The sequence below is a fragment of the Aspergillus wentii genome, assembly GCF_001890725.1.
Source record: "Aspergillus wentii DTO 134E9 unplaced genomic scaffold ASPWEscaffold_5, whole genome shotgun sequence".
Taxonomy (NCBI): Eukaryota; Fungi; Ascomycota; class Eurotiomycetes; order Eurotiales; family Aspergillaceae; genus Aspergillus; species Aspergillus wentii.
Genome location: NW_024467836.1, coordinates 461,239 through 478,744, shown reverse-complemented (window position 1 = coordinate 478,744; position 17,506 = coordinate 461,239). Strand labels below are relative to the sequence as shown.

Here is a 17,506-nt window from a genome sequence, read left to right as displayed (position 1 = left end):
ATTTTAATAATCCTAAAATAGTCCTTCTTTAACAAATACGAGCCAAATGTCATAAAGGTCGATGATTAGTGTAGATATTGAGTTGGAAAGAAAGGGAGAATATATATATTTGCATTTCATTCAAAGTCAACCATTTCAACAAAATCAATATCCTATAACACCTAATCATAATACTTAATCATAACAATATTTCAATTGTGAAGAATGCTGATCCATGTCTATCACTATCTCTATCTATATCACATCAGCGTTATGATCAGTCATATCAAGATAACTTAAACACCACAGCCTCATTTCTTTTTCTTATTTCTTTTTCTCCTTTCTTTTCCGTGAATAACTTTATTTTTGCAGAATATTCATATTCTGATATTTTTGTATTGTTGTATCTGCTATTCTATATATTTGTTGTTGATATTCTATCATCTGTATACACTGTATAACTGCATAGCATAACTGTACAACTTCATATGAAAGATAATGACTACAACACCACAATAATATTACAACATCACCATCGCAAATTTACAATCAGAATCAAACTCTGATAGTTCAATAGTCACAGTTAATTTCCCAAAAGTCCCTTCAAAGTTGCCTCCTGATCGTCGATCCGAGAGATCCGGCACTTTCGGGCTCATCATTGCTCATCTTCTCCTATTCCTTAATCCTTACGAGGCGAAAAGCCTCTCCTGAAGCAGCCACACCATAACCTCTCAATGCAGCAAGGATACACCATAATATGATTCCTCCAGCCTCTCACTGGCCGCGATTCAGCACTCGGATGCAAGGAACAGGCTGCGCGGCTGATCGGTGGAGCCGGCAGTGGAGCGCATTATTTCCTGTAGGCGACACCAGGGATGACGATCGACAGTAGCGTTTAATTACTGTGGCCAACGTTTTTCGTTCCTTTCCATGGATGAGAGGGAATAGCTTCATGGCTTCAGTGACATTATTGATTCTATCGAATATTTGAATTTCCGGGTGGATGGTTCGTTTGTTAGTTGAATCTTATATGGCCATGAGTCAGGTTTTTGATCGATCTGGATAGCTTCATTTGCCGGATGGAGTCGCCAGCACTCCCGTCTATCCCCGTATGATAATAAAACTGCCTGATATTAAGTGGATGTAAGGACCGACTCGGATCGAACAATCACATGAATGCAATTTACTTTATCCTCAACTGCTGGTGACGTTGATGGCTGGTTGCTTAAGCTTGTTTATCCCTGACTGCCTGCATATCGCGTCTTCTCGCAATAACCTCATCTTCAATAGTCTGTACTTTATTATTGCCTAACTCGTGGCAATCTGCATCCTGCCAGGAATCAGCAGCAGCACATGAAAATAATGCACGATCTTCCCTTTCCAGCCCCCGTCGCCCATCTCCACCCTCTCCACCCCATACGAGGCTATCCATAATGGCTTCATTCAATAGTCCTGTTTGGTTCCTGCATATGCCCACTCGCTTCTTGGGCTCGCAATCGACGTCAACACGGCCGAAAGGGGAGGGGGATAATCTCTTCTTCGAATATAAAATCGTTCGTCTTTTCCTGCTCTTCTGGTCTCCAGGAAGCAAGCCATTCATTCGTTCATTCATTCATTCCTTCCCACTCCAGTCTTTCTTTAACCGCACTGCACATATTAGCATCCCTGCTATATATAATCTTACCTTCTTTGAATTTCTTTCCGATACATAATATATCACCATGAAGGCTTCATTCTTCGCTGCCGTTGCCGCTTTGGCTTCGACCTCTCTCGCCGCTCCCACCGGCCTCCCCCTCGTCGGTGATCTCGTTGGCGACCTCCCCGTCCTCAAGGATCTGCCTCAGCTGCTCGGAAACCTGCCTGTTGTTTCCGACCTCTCCCAGGTCAAGAACCTCATCCCCTCTGCCACCAACGCTGCTCCCTCTGCTGCTCCCTCGGGCAAGATCGTCCAGGATGTCGGCCACGAAGTCGACAGCGTCTTGACCGTCACCGGCCCCAACGCTAAGAAGCTGCTCATCAAGGTCTCTCCCGAGGTGGCCCAGACCGTCAACAGCGTTCTCCCCGGCGTCGGCACTCCCATCGGTGCCGTCGTCGCCTCCGCCGCCTCCGTCGGTGACCTCGTCACCCAGGTCGGCCACGCCGTCGACGGTGTCCTCACCGTCACCGGCGAGGGTGTCGGTGCTCTCCTCATCGAGCTCGACGGTACCGTCTCTGGTCTCCTCTCTGGTCTCGGTCTCGGTGGCGTCGGCAAGCCCGTCGGTGACCTCCTCGGTGTTCTCGGTGCCAACCTGAAGCGCGACCACATCGTCCAGGACCTCGGCCCTCAGGCCCAGAACATCCTCACCGTCACCGGCTCCGACTCCAAGCAGCTCCTCGTCCAGGTCTCCGGCCCCGTCTCTGAGCTCCTCGCTAACCTCGGCCTCCTCGGTACCGGCAAGGCTGCTGGACAGGTCATCAAGACCGCCGGCAACGCTGGTGACCTCGTCAAGGACATCGCCGGCGACGTCAACAACCTCATCGTCGTCACCGGCAAGGACACCGGTGCTCTCCTCATCCAGCTCGACAACCCCGTCACTGGCCTCCTCGCCAGCCTTGGCCTCGGTGGCCTCGGCCAGGCCGTCGGTGAGGTCGTCAAGACCGTTGGCGAGAGCTTGTAAATGTGAGCTCTTTATCTGAACAAGATGAGCTTCCCTGACCGTGTCATTGTCTGATTGGGCTGGTGTACGCGGCAACGAATTCGCATGAGAATTTATAAATACCATTCCGTTTTTGTACTTTTGTGGCAGATAGAGGTTTTAATTGCACATATTGGTTGGCATATCAATGTAATACTATCACGATTAGCATTCAGATTTTACTTTCTTTTCTTACCTTGATAACTTGTAGAAGCTGTATTCATTTAACATCCCTTAAATGGTAATGACTGAGGTTTAATATTAATAGTCTAATAGAAATATATTGGATGTCTTTACAGTTTCAACTGAATATAGTTAGAATAATCCACTCTGCCATCCATTAACATGCACTGACAATACTTACATTACAGCTCCTCCCTCGTCTTATAAGGCCTCCCATCACCATGTCGCCCATGCTTACTCCCCGGCGGCCCATGGCCCCCCCAATACCTCGTCCCATCGTCCTCCGGCTTCGTCGCATCCTTACACTTCGGACTCTCATAATCCTCCACCGTCCCCATCGGCCAGATCGGAATCACACAGACCTCGTTATCTGCACACCCCCGACACTCCTTCCACGTCGACCACGACAGATACTCCACCAGATTGCGCAGCCCTGCCACGGCGTCTTCAAAGTCCGTTTCTTCCCACGCGCGAAGTAGGCTCTGGCAGATGGTGTGTGCGATGGATTGCACGGCACGGGAGGCGGTGCCTTCTGTGGGTGCTTGGGCGGGTATGAATTGGTTTGCGCACCGGTCTGCTTCGACTATTACATTGCGGGCGCTGTAGTCGATGAATGGGGCGAGGAGGCGTTCGAGTTCGGCGTGGAGGTGGGAGGTTGTCGTGATGGAGGGGGAGATGAGGTAGTGGAGGCTGTGGGCGTAGCGTTCAACCACCATGTCGGCGATGGATTGCCAGTTGAAGGACGGTTCGGCTGTGTCGTGGTTCATGATGAGGTTGTGCAGATCTGCGCGGATGGGTTGGAGGGATTCCAGTGGCAGATGCGAGAGTCGCGGGAGTTTACTCTCGTTGCCTGGGAACAGATCTAGCCCGTAGTTATACGCCGTGACGAAGTCCTCCTGGTTGATGCGCACGCGATCACCACCGATGCCACCGTATCGTGCCGTGATGGCTTTGATCCAGGTGTCTCCGCCTGGCATTCCAGGTTTTCCACCTTTACCTTTACCCTTTTCCTGCCGTTTCGTCTGCGTCACGCGCACTTCCTTCAAGTCCCGCTCAAACGAGCAGAGGATAATCTCGAACCCGGCTTCCATGCGAAGCAGTCCATCCAGACGATCGCCCCACGTCTCGCGCGCCATCTTGCAGAATAGATCTGCGCGCGCCCGCTCCTGCATCGGGTTCTCGGTACCGAGTGTGCCGTTGAAGAGAACCAGATCTTGGAGGTCGAGTGTGCCGTTTGTCGTTTTGGCGGCGGACATTCCGTCTACGTAGAGGAGGCGGAGATTCTTCGCCGCGATGTATGTGTGCAGCCAGCCTGGTTCGTCATTGCCGTCGTCTTTGGGTGGTGGTGGTGGTGGTGATAGCGGCTTTTGCCTCTCACCATCTGCTTTATCAGACGGGGGAGGAGGAGGACCAAGATGAGATCTGGCAAATACCATTGCATGCTCGGGTTCAAAGGCCAGCCATTCCCTGCCTGTGACTGGGTCTGACGATGCGTCGCCATGGTAGAATTGGGTTCCTGCAGGCACGGTGGCTAGGAAGAAGGACATGCCGTTGTGGTGGAGAGAGGAGCCCCATTGACGCATGGAGTCCTGGATAGCGTTGAAGACGTGGTTTGCATTTGGTGGGAAGGTCAGAGAGTCTTTTAATGATGAAGGTGGTAAAGCTGATGCTGAAGTTGAAGTCGAAATGCAGGTTAGCAGGATAAGAGAGCGCAGTGAGAAACCCATGATGGGCTGACTGATCTGACACGATCTAATCTGCACTCTATATAATCCAAACAGATAACAGATCCAGAATGTCAAATGCGACGATCAGAGCAGATCAACGGTTTATAAGAAAGAAATATCCCTTATCCTGTGGAGCTTCGACGTGGGCTGTTAGTCTATAGCGGGACGCGTCATCGGAGCTCGGAGATAGGGCATCACGGCGGGCTGAGAGCGGTTTATTCGTAGGAGAAGGATTTAGTTTCTGTTTAGAGTCAAGATCCTTGCATTTGCAAGTAGTGGAATGCATATTTGACGACGGTTGACGTTTTGACGGATGTGACAGAAACGGACGAGGTGACGTCGAAGAAGTGAAGTCGAGATAAGTTTTGACAGATCAACTCAACATAAAGGCGATTCTGACATTTTGCCCAAGGTTCAGAGTCAGCAGAGTCTCAAATATCAGATTCAGAAGAGAGTAATTGATGAATGCCGGGCCTCATAATTGAGTCTGTATCGCATGCTTATCTCCAACTCCGAGCTTTTTAATCTCCGACTTTCCTTTCTCTCTCCACTCTTGACGCCATCTTCTCTTCATCAATCACTTTACTTCACCTCATCCATCCATATTATCAATTAATACTATAATACAATGACACGAATACCCTCACGAACTCTCCTCCTCACCCTCGACGCCTTCGGGACAATCTTCCACCCCCGCCTCCCCGTCCCCGACCAATACGCCGCAACCGCCCACGCCTTCAACCTCCCCCAGTCCCTCATCACCTCCGACGCCCTCCAAAAAGCATTCAAACCCGCCTTCAAAGCCCAATCCGCCGCTCGACCAAACTACGGCCGCGATGACGTCCTCCGCGGCACCTACGGCGGGCCCAGACAGTGGTGGGAGGAGGTGATCCGGGCGAGTTTCGCGGGCGCGATGAACACAGACCCCAACACGCTGACATTACCGGATGGACTGATCGAGCGGCTTTTAGATCGGTTCGCGAGTGACGAGGGATATGCGCTTTGTGTCGGTGCGATGCCGTTTTTCGAGAAGATGAGGGAGGTCAAACAGAGGCAGATACAGGGCCGTGGTGGGCATGGTGGTGGGCATGGTGGTGGGCATGGTGGTGGTGGGCTGGCTGGCTTCGATCGGGTTTTTGTGGGCGTCGTCTCGAACTCGGATGATCGCATTCCGGCGGTTCTCAAGTCGTTGGGGTTGAAGGTGGGTGATTTGAGGGCTGATCAGGGCGTGTCGAGTATGCGATTGCCTGGGTTTGAGGAGAGGTCTACATCTGCATCTGCGTCTGCGTCTGCGTATAAGAATGGTGATGGTGTAAATGATCTCGATCTCATCATTACCAGCTACGAAGCCGGTGAAGAAAAGCCCAACCGGCTTATTTTTGACATCGCCAAACGACAAGCCCGGAAATTGGATGGTCAGTCGGACTCTGTCGATGACTGGGTTTGTATTCATGTTGGCGATGAATATGTCAAGGACTATCGGGCTGCTGTTGATGCCGGCTGGGATAGTTACTATCTTCCTCCGGGCGATGAGGGGAGTACTCCAGAAGGAGTCAAAACGATCAGTTCTTTGATGGATTTGTTTCCAATTCTGGAGAGATATCAATAACTGATATCTACAGCCACAATAGACTAGATAGACGGTATATAGACGATAGTGCATCAACAATATATTCATATCTACCAGTATCAACCCGCATTTGTATCCATGCGAACGCCAATCCTCCCATAATGCCTCCCAAACACCTTACCCAAACATCAAACATCAAATAGAATAACAGAAATTAATCCCACTGTCCCTTTCCTCCCAAAGCCCCCAGTCGGTTCCCAGCATGCTTGTTCAACAGCGCAGCAACATTCGATCCCGATCGACCCTTCGATCGGATTTCCCTCTCGCGCTCCTTCTCCCGCGCAGCAGTGTAATAGTTGACAGCGCCCTTCTTGGCCATAGACCCTCCAGACGGAGGTGCCTTGGGGTTTCGCTGTGCGCTAGATTTCGACGTGCTGGACGACGAAGAGCTTGTCGTTGTCTTTCGAAGCAAGGGTGGTCGGAATCCAATGTCGGATGCATCATTTCCAGAGCCAACCTGGAACGCAAAACGAGAGTTGGCCGATGAGGATGTCGCCGAGTTGGATGATGCTTGTCGGAGTAGAGCGAGACGGTCAACCACATGGCCTTTGGTGCGGCGCGGGTGACTGGGGATGGTGAACTCTTCCTTTGACTGGCTGGTTTCCCGTTTATCGTCGGGAGTTTCACTGCGTTCCCGGTCTTCATCGTCTTCATGCTCTTCCTGTTCAGGGGCATCATCCATCGATGCGTCCTCGTGGAATGAGTCGTATTCAGGCCGTTCCGTGAGGAAGGAAAGGGTCTCCCGGATCTCTGCCAAAGAAGCAGGCTTTTTGGACATGGCGCTGGCTGGCTTACGACGGAGATGTGGTGGAGGGCGATTGGCGATGTCTTCGGCGGACGGCTCTAGAGGACGTTTTCTCTTGTTGCTTTCGTCGGTTGCTGAGTTCTGTTGTCCCTCAGAGCTTTGAGATGGTTCTTCCTGAGAGGCACCTTCCTTTTCATAATCAAGGAAGTCCAAGCCAACATCATCATCCATATCGCGGTCCTCAATGGCTCGGAAGAATGCTGCTTTCTTGGGGTTCTCGGCGATCTCGCCAACCTTTTCATCGGCGAGAAGTGCCTTGCGCATACGGGCGTTTTCTCTCTGTTTCTGTCGTCGACGGGCAAGGAGTTCATCGTCCGAGTCATCCAGATCGAAGTCGTCGTCCGCATTCTTTCGCCGCCTGAGAGCTCCTGTAGTGATATCCTTGAGCAGCTTGGCCACTTGCTTTTCATCGGTGTTTCGATCGTGAACCCTGCAAACAAATTAATATCCATACTTTCTATTCTTGAGTGGAAGAACATACGCATTCAGTGCAGCCAGCTGCTTCTCATCGACCTTTTCTCCACTATTATCGTTGATCATCTGTTGATCGTACGCATCTTCTTCATCTTCGCTGTCGTCACTGGCACCCCCCAGACCGGCATACTCGTCCTCTGATTCCTCGGCCGCGTCTTCCACCACGTCCTTGGCCTTGCTCTTTTTCCTGTCAAATGGTGTACTCGGCTTCTTCGCTTTTTTCTTCATGACATCAAAAGCACTAGCTTCAATCTCGAAATCGCCTTCCTCCTTTTCCTCAGAAGCTTCGGCTGCTCGACCCCGCCGCAATAGCTTCCCTTTTCTGTGAGCAATCGGGGATTCATTCTGAGACTGGTCTCCCACCACAACGGTCTCGATAGTCGAGTGCGGCGTACCCATGAAGCGCTTTGACGGATCAAATGGTGAAAAGACGAACCCGGCATCTTGTGTTGGCTCCGGGGGTTGGGAGAATTGCGACATGGCTCGCATAGCAGGCGATTCAGATACTCGGGACTCAGAATGGGCATATCCGGCGAAGAGGTCAGGTGTCGCGTTTCGCTGCTCTTGACTATCCTTTACAATCATTTGTGAGTCTGATTCCTGGAAGTTTGGCGCTCCGGGGTCAGGCAATGATAGAGGGATAGTGGATGGTTCTGGCTGAGAGCCATCTTGACTTGCACCCAACGTGCCAGCGAAGGCCTGGGTAAGGCCCATGGTCATACCATCTCCTTCTAGGCCTGGAATTTGAGGGCGCTCGACATTGTTCACTGGTTGGGCGATCGGCTTGGAGGGTGTTCTGGGTGCCTGGATTTCTTCCTCGTCGTCCTCATCATCACTAATTACTCGGGTAGGGCGTTTGCGACGCGAAGATGGTACTCCAGCCTCTGACATGACTTCAGTTCGATCATCCTCTTCTTCCTCATTCTCATCCTCGCCCTCGTCCTCGCCAGCTTCAGAATCCACCAGGTCGTTTCCTTCTTCCTTTGCAGCTGCATGCACCTCCTCCTCTTCTTCATCTTCATCTTCACCATATGCTCCCTCGTCCTCAGAACCGGAAAGTTCATAATCATCATCCTCCTCATCGTCGACATCTTCGCCGTTCTTTTTAGCATCTTTTCTTTCCTGCTTCGCAATGTCCTCGGCTTCCTTTCGCGCCTTTTCCACCAGATTCTCGACCTCGTCCTCCATAGCTGCGCGCTCCTCGGCCGTTTCGATAATGATGCCCTTGGCCCTAAGTTCTGCGATTCTTTCGCTCCGCTCTTTGTTTGCTTGTTGTCTGGCCTGATGCAACAATGTGGCAGACAACTCAGCCGGAGTCATGCCCGCCGTCCGTCGAGTCGGGGAGCCAATATGAGCTAGGGCTTTCAGCTTCAACATGGCGGATGATTCCTGGGCTTTCTTCGCGGGAAGATTTTCGAAAGCTGCAATCCGACGGCATTTGCCAGGCGATGTAACAACCTCCAAGTCATCGTCAGAACCAGAATCATCTTTCTGGTGCTGGGCTACTGATTGTCGGGACATGAGAACGCGAACAGGCGGTTTTGTCAACGCTTTTCGCTCGGGTTTAGTCTTTTCTGGGCGGGTCACTTTAGATTCGGGTTGCGGCGGCGCAGCCTTGGGCTCTGGTGGTGCAGATCCAGCTAGAACTCCCTCCAGGCTGGGAAGATCGGTCATCTCTTCATCGACCGCCTCCTTTTCTGTCGATGCTGCCGGCTGGGCTTTTGTAGGATCGTGATCGGATGGTTTATCTGACGGCCCCAGGACAGGCGATGTACGTGGGGTTTCCTTGCTCTTCTGAGCCTCAGCATCAGACGAATTTTGCGAACCGGCAGTCGCTGACGAGTTCTCCGCCGGGGGAGCTGGCGCACTTTGTTCCTCTGGCTGCATAAAGTTGAATCGTGCAAAAAAGCTCTCCTTCGTGATCTTCTTCTTGGTCTGCGCCTGGTGAGCTAATTGCATGTTTCTGCTCATTCGCTGAGTCTCGCGGTTCATCTCTTCCAAGGCCTTCTTGCTGGCCTTGCGCGCAGGACGCGATTCTTGAGTCAGTTTGTGCCCCGAAGCACCATCATCTTCACTGTCCTCTCCAGAGAGAACTTCGGAGCTGAATTGCTCTCTCTGCGCTGCCTTTGCGGCCTTCTTCTCCGCTTCGATCTTTTCCTTCTCCTCGCGCTCCTTGCGCTTCTGAGCAACCAGCGCACGCAACCGAGCTTTATCCTTAGGTTGTGGCGCTTCATCGTCTGATTCATCCTCCTCACTCTGATCACGATCTTCGGTGCGTTGCGCTGTAGGCGAGGACATGAACATAGGAGAAAACGAGCGTTCTCGAGACGCCGACCGATCCGATGCATCATCTTCCTGGGCTGTTTTCTTCGATGCATTGAGTCTCCTCCTCGGTCCAGCCTTGGGGAGATCCTCTTCTTCAGATGACGCCGCATCGTCTTCTCCAGCATCGTTTCCCGATTTCCTGCTCTCTTCCTTCCCAGCTCGCATCGTCTTCAATACGCGGTCGTAAGCCGTTTCTTTCTGGTTCGGTTCCTCGGATGTATCCTTTTCTGCCTGTGCCTGCATCCGAGCCGCCATCCGGCCCTTGGGCATGACAATATCATCATCATCCTCATCGCTGCCATCGTCGCCATCCGAATCTGCGCTGGGTTCCTGTCGTTGAGTATCATTGGTGTTGAAGATGGATTTCGCGGGTTTTTGTTTCGGTTTTCCGCTGTCTGATTCTGAATCGCTGTCGAATTCAGCTAGCATGGCTTTGATTTTTTGTCCGGGTGTGAGCATCCCAGGCGAGTTCGTTGGGGACGCGCTCCGCGTCGATCGTGGCGTAGAAGGTGCAGACATGATTAACTCGCTTGGAAATAAGAATTATTCGTCATTAATGTAAAATATAAAGCATTGCTTAATCGTGTAAAGTGTGATATGAAAGCCAGGGCTCAATTGCCTGGCATTGACAGGTCGTCGACAGGTTGCCCAGAAGCGTTGCAATTCAAGGGCGGAGAATCCAACCGGACGACGCGCCCCGCGTTCCACGCGCGTTCCGTGATTCTCTTAAGCACACGTGATGGATGGAGATTAGAATTACAGATGGGCTTATCGCCGATGGAATTGTAGATTGTAGATTGCTTAAAGTAGTTACAGATCGTTTCATCCCGCCTATGCAAAGATTTTATTGCTCTTAATGCTCATTGCTCAATAATACAAACCCCATGCGAATGGTATTGCGCCGAAAATCAGATCATCCCAATTATGTCAATGCAGCAAGAATGGACTCGTAATGCCGGTTGCTCAACCTGGTCGAAATGAATGGCCGAATGATAGCAGTTGGCGGGTCATGAGAGTTCTTGGCCGATTATCCTTATCTTATGATACATGAGTAGACAACCAGCGGTCTGGCTGTCGGGTGTTGACCGTCTAGATCTCAATGTCTAGTTCCAGATCCAAAGCGGCAATGTTCTCATCATCCATGTTTCGGTGACGAATGGCCGCGACACCACCTTTGGTCGTTTTCTTTTGTGTGGCAGATGGGCGGGGCGTAGTTGTTCCACCGTTGGGGGTTACATCCTGACTGGCATCACCGTTGCTCTTAGGTTCATCTGTGTTGGGGTTGCCATTGGCATCGTAGTGGGTTTTGGCGTGAGTTCTGACCCGCAAAAATGGGTTTGCCGTCTGCTCTCCTCGAGCAACTGCGGCTGCCGCCTTTCGACTAGCCTTCCTCTCTTCAATTTGTGCGCGGCGAACGCTCTCAATATTGAGCTTTTGGTTGCGCAGGTTCAACTCGGCAAGGCGCTCATGTTCAGACTGCTTCTCAACACGTGGCTTAGAAACGGTGGTTCCAAAGGCGAGCTTTGGCCCTGTGAGTTCGTTCAGCTTAGCCTGGAGCCTCTCAGTCTCAGCTTCATCGCCTGCAGCCTTGGCAACCTGGAGATTCTTCTCAGTCTCCATGCGTTTGAAGACCAGAGTTTTCGAGTCCAATCCTCCCGCTTGCTTGCGCAGTTTCTCGTTCAACTCTTCGTTCGTGAACTTGTGGTTCAATAGACGGTTGATGTCGGCGACCTTATCGGCGAGCATTGACTTGGTTGCCATTTTGCAGTCTTCCACGGCCATAGTTTGACGGTAACGGCTGAATTCGGCCTGGAAGATCGTTAGTTTGATTTGGTGATTACGGATATTTGTGAACTCACCTCGCTGAAGGGCGAATCCGAGCAGGCAATAAAGGGAAATTCACGTTCTGCCTTGCCATGTGCGAGTACTGCATATTGATTCGTAACGAATGACCGACCGTTTGATCCTTCCATAGCGTAGGGCCGTCCCTCATTGAATCCTAAACCACGGTTAGTCAGGGCATGGGGGAAAGGGATTGTTGCTCACGTACTCTTAATCAAACAAAGGCGATATTCATTCAGACCAGTGTCCCTATTCGGACCGATATTGACTCGAGCATAGCAACCAGAAATGGCATCGTCAAACCCAGGGTAGAAACAGACTTGTGCAAAGTTGCTCCGGCCCACACGAGTACGCTGAATATCCCGGAGTTCAGCAGGCGGGTCGTCCTTCGGGAGAGATGGGGAGCGGTCTCGATCATCCCATTCCACTTCACTATCTCCTTCTGCGTCGTCGTCAGAGATGTCCTCCTTTGTCCGAGACCTCTGGTCTTTGACGGGATCGCGGCGGCGCTGTTCGTCGCGTTTCCCTTTCTGTTCACGCTGTCTCTTGTAGGCCTCTATAGCATCCGACGCTTCTCCAACCTTGCGTCCACCGAGTGTAGTCTTCTGCCGCGAGCTCTTACGCTGCCCATCCTCGAGACTTGCCATACTAGCCTTTCGCTTATTCTTTTTCGCCTGGCGAGCTTCTTCACGCTCACGGGACGCTAAAAGACGGCGGAGAGCCAGGTCCTGGTTGTGGCGATCGACTTGCTGTGCTCGTTCGGACAAAATCTGTTCACGCTGGATTTCTGGCATCCCCATGATGTCCTCTTTGTCTTTCGACGAGTAATAGAGCTTATCATAAGGGAATATAGGACCCTCATCTTCAGCGCCAGGCGCTGAGCCCTCAGAATCTGAACCAGAATCTGACTCTGACATGCTGACTGACCGAGAATCGTGGGACTCGCCATCGGACCTGGAGAGAGTTTTGTCAGTCTGGGTGACTCGCGCGGACGAGAAGACAAGGCAGCATGATTGGAAGGAACGTACACTTCACCGTCATCTCTCCTCGACTTTCGACTACGTCGAGCAGGCTTTGCGATACCTTTGCGAGCCATGCTAGATGGTGCGTCTGGTGAGCGTGGAGAGGCAGAAGGAGCAGGAGAGTCTGCTGTCTGCTTTGTGGGAGGGGACGCCTCCTCGTCTGAGGAGTCACCCGCCAGAGCGAGCAGCTCCGCGTCCAGATCATCGGCCATAGTGAATTTGCGCGGGTGTTGCCTGAAATGTCAGGTGCTATAAAAACTCGACCCGGCTGCGCGAGACCGCCGTACGGTATTAAGCGAAGGAAATCGCCGATTCAAGCAAGAAAGACCGTCTAGGCCAAGGAATGGATGACCCCTGAGTGGCCGCGAAAGAAAGGATCGGGAAAAAGCTGGCTAGGCGTGGGTGATAATAATGGGGAGGGAGAATGGTATATAAACGTATAGATCGGCGAGTAGACAGCAAAAAATTATAGAAAAAATTCGAACAAGAGGCTATAGAGTAGGGTTGCGTGCGACGGTGAATGGGAGGTGTGGCGGGTCGAGGGAGGAAAACGAAGGAAGAAGTGGTTGAATGGAATTGAAGCCGCCGTCGTTGATTTGCAAGGCCAATAATGGTTGGTGACGTCCAGACCGGGGATGGCTTGCCAAGCCCTGCCGTAAGCGCGCGTCTGTTCGGCGCCCTGCTTGAGCCGGAGTTGGACCACTTCGGCTTCCGGTCGAGGGCTATTGTTCGTGCGTCTTTCTAGAATCAGGACGCTTCTAACGCCGGGGCTATCATGAAGAACCTACTGGCTCTGCAGAAATGTGCTCTGGCGCACTCTCGGGCAGCAATCCGACCTACATCGCCTTTATTTCTCGAATTCCTCGCTCCGTCTGCCGTGCAACATACTCAACTCCGAAATAACTCGACACTCTCCGCCGATGGACAATCGTCAGGCTCTGGTAGCCCCAAGAAGTATGTCCTGGATAAACGGCAGCGCGAGTTCTTGGACAGCGCCCTACGAGTCAACCAAGCCGGCGAATTGGCAGCAACTCTGATCTACACCGCGCAAACACCACAAGTCGTGCGCTCACATCCCCACCTTCGACCGTTGATGAAACACATGTACGATCAGGAAGCAGGACACTTTACAACCTTCAACCAGCTCATTGCGAAGCACCAAGTTCGACCGACGGCGATGTATCCGGTTTGGGAGGCTGCGGCGACTTTTCTTGGCTGGTCGACGGGAGCTTTGGGACGTGAAGCAGCAATGGCATGTACCGAGGCTGTGGAGACGGAGATTGGGTCACACTACAATGAGCAAGTACGGGAAATCTTGTCGTGGGAGGCTGAGGCGAAGCTTCGGGGTGAAGAGCTGGACGACGAGCTCAAGGAGATGCTTGCGACCTTCCGAAGAATCCGGGACGAGGAGCTAGAGCATTTGGACCATGCGGTTGAGAATGACTCGAAAGAGGCGAAGCCATACGATCCATTGGTCGACGTTATTCGATTTGGATGCCGGACTGCCATTAAGATCAGCGAACGGGTATGAGCTATGGCGTTGATGATGCTACGGTTGTGGATGCTTCAATGGTAGATTAATTTTTCCGTTGGAGAGGTTTGTACATTACTATCAGCTAATACTGCTGTACAATATTGAATATCACTAGCTTACAAGAGCCGACCCCTATACCAGACGGTCTAGGGAGACAACGGTTGACCATCGGATCTTCATTGGTACCTTCTACTCCATATCACCAGGAGAAACTGCAGCACTCTGCGCATATATTGGTCAAGGGTCCGTGGCAATTGCAGCTGCTTTTATCTGCACACTGCATGTGCCCATTATCTATCAGGCCACCAGCCGACCAAATATACCAGCTCCCTATCCGTAATCCAAGGCTAAAATAGTGTTTAGGATCGACAGAAGCTCAAGTATACCAATCACATCCAAGCACCTCAGCTGTCAAGTCAATCTACCCCGTAGATAAATCTCCCCATAAAAACAACTCAACAGACAACATTTCACCTGAAAAAAACCACTCACTCCTCTAACCCAAAATGTCCCGGACAGACAGTGGCCTTTGCGTTCTGCCAATCAAATAGATAATGCACTGTTGGGAATAGACACTCTAGAACAGGCTAGCGCATCCAGAAGCACCTAGTAGAAGCAATAGTAGGAAGTAGTACATACGCACGCATTAGCTTCAGCATCACCACATCCGGAATGGAATCCATCGTGGTAATAATCTATCCCGTACCCCCGTATACAAAAAAAAGAAAAGCGAACGCCTGAATACCATACCGATTGGATGCTAGATAGGGGGCTACAATGTTACATCCTAAGTCCTAGCTGCAGGGTCTGTCACTAATACTGCCGCGGAGCTTTTTTTTCCCTTGTCACAATTCGTCTTGGCCTTTTTCCTATCAGGCTATGGAGTCTCGGTCTCTGACAGGGCTATTCTCCAATATTCGGTCTGGACGCTGTTGATCATTGACGATCGTAGGATAGAAGCAGCTCTCCTCCTGGACAAATATTTGTGTTGTTTGCTTGTGCGAGGTGTTATAAAAGGTGCGCTGTCTACCTGCTTGTGCTCAATTGATCTGTCGCTTTTTTCCCTCCAGAATCATCTCCTATCCTCCTGATACCCCATATAAAGTCACTTGTCTAGCATCTGCTACCTATCTTGTACGTCCATCCTATCTTCCTCCCTCTCTATCCACTCAAACTGACGCTCTACTATATAGAATCAAAATGCAGTTCACCGCTCTTCTCACCACCCTCCTCTTGGCCCCCTTGGCCGTCCTTGCCTGTGACGCTGGCACATACAGATGCTCGACCGGTTCCGATGGTCGCCAGCAGGTCGAGATCTGCGACCATGACGGCACATTCCACCAGGCATCACTTTGCGATACCAACCAGAACTGCACTATCCAGAACGGTGCTGGATACTGCCAATAGATAAGGCATTGGTTATATGATGGGGTTGGAGTGGGGATCTGAGGTATCACTGTACTGTATATGAAATGTGCTGTGTTATGTCGGATAAAAATTAATAAATGACTGTATTCTTGTACTCTTATGTGGTAGTACAGATGGAGATATTTACAATCGATCTATTGTCTATCAGTGTAAGGATCAATCTATGAACCTGTTGGGTATTAACATCATCAACCCTGTCCTCTCTTCCAGAAAAAGAACAGAAGCCATGCATCACATCATGCACGACCTTACTCATCCGACGCACCCTGGTTCTTCAAGAAGTCCAAGAACCCCTTAGAGAATCTCGTCACCTGCTGATAAACCTCCTCAAACCCATTGGCACCACCATAGTACGGGTCCTGCACGACCTCACCCCCACCAACCCGCTCATGCAACTTCCCTCCAGCACCATAGTCGCCAAACAACCGCACATCGGCAACCTGGTCCTCGCCGAACTTCTTGACGACAGACGCCCGCACACTCAGTAGATCACGCAGGTTATACTGGTCCATGGCGAAGATGTAATCGAAAGTGCGGAAATCCTCCTGGGTGATCTTGCGGGCGGCGTGTTCGTAGTTCTTGATGTTGTGGCGGCGGAGGGTAGACATGGTTCGGGAGTCGGGGGGCTCGAGGGCGTGGTAGGCGCCAGTTCCGGCAGAGTCGATTTCCGCGATAAGAGGGTGCGATGAGGCCATGTTGCGGAAGACACCTTCGGCCATGGGGGAGCGGCCTATATAGTGGCGACGGGTGGTTAGAATTGGGGTTGTGGAAGTGAGACATGCGCGGGGGTGTATACGTACAGATGTTTCCGAGACAGACGAAGAGGACGTTGACGGGGCGTCCGGAGGAGTTGTTGGAGGCCATTTTTAGGAATTGTTCTGTATGTCTTGGGGAACAATTGGATAGCTATTTGAGAGATGCTGGAGTGTTGGAGCGATGTGATTCTTTGGCGGGGTCTGACACAAAATCTTTATCGATAAAGAGCACGTGGTCTGTGCGAGGCGATATTTTCTTGTTCTTCATGAATGCATACAGAAGTTGTATCCTGTATTGGAAGATATTTCCTTGATATTGATAGATAGATATTCATCGTTATCAGTATTTTAATCGCATAAACTATAGCGAGTTGGTGGTTGGTATATTCATAGTAGACTATTATCCCTATGCGATATGCTGCTCGTGCCAGGAATTGATATAAGAACAACCCTAGAATAGATAGAATCAACACTGAAAATACATCAATGCTGATCCTACCAGGCATCTTCATATCATCAATATTATTTTTCTTCTATCAATCTCCATTCTCATCGTACTTCGTATCTTCTTCGTTGATCTCCGATAGTCAAATGGTCTAAGCCTTAGTGATGATAATTGATCCCCACTAATCGTGGCGGATGACGTCGCCTCAAGGCAGCTGTTTTCTGTCATGAATCTTCATCTTTTTTTTTCTTCGTGCCTCAGCGATAGGGCTGGATAGTGCCATAGGCTCCAGTGAAGATATAAAAAGAATCAAACCGATCATCCAAGGGTCGAGCCACGGTGGAACTGGGGCGCAGTCATACACTGAGCCGTGGCAGCGGAGGATGAAGAGCATTGTCGTTGGCCCAGTGACGGTAGCGGTGGAGCAGCACCAGCTGGTCCATGGATGGTGGTGAGGGACGTTTCAGGGGAGAATCATATCTTTCAGTTGGATTGAATGAATGGAATTAGCAGAATCTAGCGCCTTGATTTAATTGTATCAATCTGATTGTGTTGTAGGAGTGGTCTAAGTGTAGAGAGTGCAGAGAGTGTAGAGCGTGATGTCGTACTCGTAATTCCTCAGCTCAGCTCAGCGCAACTGATCGTCCCTTTGCCTCGTCAACAAAAGAATCCGCCAAGCTGC

The 17,506-nt window shown here is 50.9% G+C and overlaps 7 protein-coding genes across 7 annotated transcripts; 3 read left to right on the top strand and 4 right to left on the bottom strand.

Moving 5' to 3' along the window:
- Positions 1-1,458: 1,458 nt before the first annotated feature.
- ASPWEDRAFT_41701 (uncharacterized protein) lies at positions 1,459-2,838 on the top strand. Its single transcript, XM_040835627.1, has one exon. The coding sequence runs from the start codon at positions 1,701-1,703 to the stop codon at positions 2,634-2,636; it is 936 nt and encodes a 311-aa protein (XP_040687500.1). The 5' UTR covers positions 1,459-1,700; the 3' UTR covers positions 2,637-2,838.
- A 50-nt stretch (positions 2,839-2,888) lies between these two features.
- ASPWEDRAFT_41700 (uncharacterized protein) lies at positions 2,889-4,568 on the bottom strand. Its single transcript, XM_040835626.1, has one exon. The coding sequence runs from the start codon at positions 4,562-4,564 to the stop codon at positions 3,020-3,022; it is 1,545 nt and encodes a 514-aa protein (XP_040687499.1). The 5' UTR covers positions 4,565-4,568; the 3' UTR covers positions 2,889-3,019.
- A 624-nt stretch (positions 4,569-5,192) lies between these two features.
- On the top strand, positions 5,193-6,173 carry ASPWEDRAFT_112642 (uncharacterized protein; the record flags this gene model as incomplete). Its single annotated transcript, XM_040828345.1, has 1 exon — positions 5,193-6,173. The coding sequence occupies one exon, from the start codon at positions 5,193-5,195 to the stop codon at positions 6,171-6,173; it is 981 nt and encodes a 326-aa protein (XP_040687498.1).
- Positions 6,174-6,348: 175 nt separating this feature from the next.
- On the bottom strand, positions 6,349-10,257 carry ASPWEDRAFT_113502 (uncharacterized protein; the record flags this gene model as incomplete). Its single annotated transcript, XM_040828412.1, has 2 exons — positions 6,349-7,429; positions 7,481-10,257. The coding sequence occupies 2 exons, from the start codon at positions 10,255-10,257 to the stop codon at positions 6,349-6,351; spliced, it is 3,858 nt and encodes a 1,285-aa protein (XP_040687497.1).
- A 270-nt stretch (positions 10,258-10,527) lies between these two features.
- ASPWEDRAFT_41697 (RNA polymerase-associated protein) lies at positions 10,528-13,239 on the bottom strand. The gene is made up of 4 exons (XM_040835625.1): positions 12,669-13,239; positions 11,849-12,594; positions 11,658-11,797; positions 10,528-11,607 (listed from the first exon to the last, which is right to left on the bottom strand). The coding sequence occupies exons 1-4, from the start codon at positions 12,872-12,874 to the stop codon at positions 10,888-10,890; spliced, it is 1,812 nt and encodes a 603-aa protein (XP_040687496.1). The 5' UTR covers positions 12,875-13,239; the 3' UTR covers positions 10,528-10,887.
- A 137-nt stretch (positions 13,240-13,376) lies between these two features.
- On the top strand, positions 13,377-14,596 carry ASPWEDRAFT_41696 (demethoxyubiquinone hydroxylase family protein). Its single transcript, XM_040835624.1, has one exon. The coding sequence runs from the start codon at positions 13,438-13,440 to the stop codon at positions 14,191-14,193; it is 756 nt and encodes a 251-aa protein (XP_040687495.1). The 5' UTR covers positions 13,377-13,437; the 3' UTR covers positions 14,194-14,596.
- A 1,276-nt stretch (positions 14,597-15,872) lies between these two features.
- On the bottom strand, positions 15,873-16,580 carry ltpA (tyrosine protein phosphatase LTP1; the record flags this gene model as incomplete). Its single annotated transcript, XM_040829728.1, has 2 exons — positions 16,425-16,580; positions 15,873-16,354 (listed from the first exon to the last, which is right to left on the bottom strand). Exons 1-2 carry the CDS (start codon positions 16,486-16,488, stop codon positions 15,873-15,875), a joined length of 546 nt encoding a protein of 181 aa, XP_040687494.1. The 5' UTR covers positions 16,489-16,580.
- Positions 16,581-17,506: the final 926 nt, after the last annotated feature.

Coding starts and splice junctions, on each gene's coding strand:
- ASPWEDRAFT_41696 (XM_040835624.1), top strand. CDS start 13,438: ATGAAGAACCTACTGGCTCTGCAGAAATGTGCTCTGGCGCACTCTCGG.
- ASPWEDRAFT_41701 (XM_040835627.1), top strand. CDS start 1,701: ATGAAGGCTTCATTCTTCGCTGCCGTTGCCGCTTTGGCTTCGACCTCT.
- ASPWEDRAFT_41697 (XM_040835625.1), bottom strand. CDS start 12,874: ATGGCCGATGATCTGGACGCGGAGCTGCTCGCTCTGGCGGGTGACTCC. Junction 12,595..12,668: donor AGGAGAGATGACGGTGAAGT/GTACGTTCCTTC, acceptor AACTCTCTCCAG/GTCCGATGGCGAGTCCCACG. Junction 11,608..11,657: donor CGGATTCGCCCTTCAGCGAG/GTGAGTTCACAA, acceptor ACGATCTTCCAG/GCCGAATTCAGCCGTTACCG.
- ASPWEDRAFT_41700 (XM_040835626.1), bottom strand. CDS start 4,564: ATGGGTTTCTCACTGCGCTCTCTTATCCTGCTAACCTGCATTTCGACT.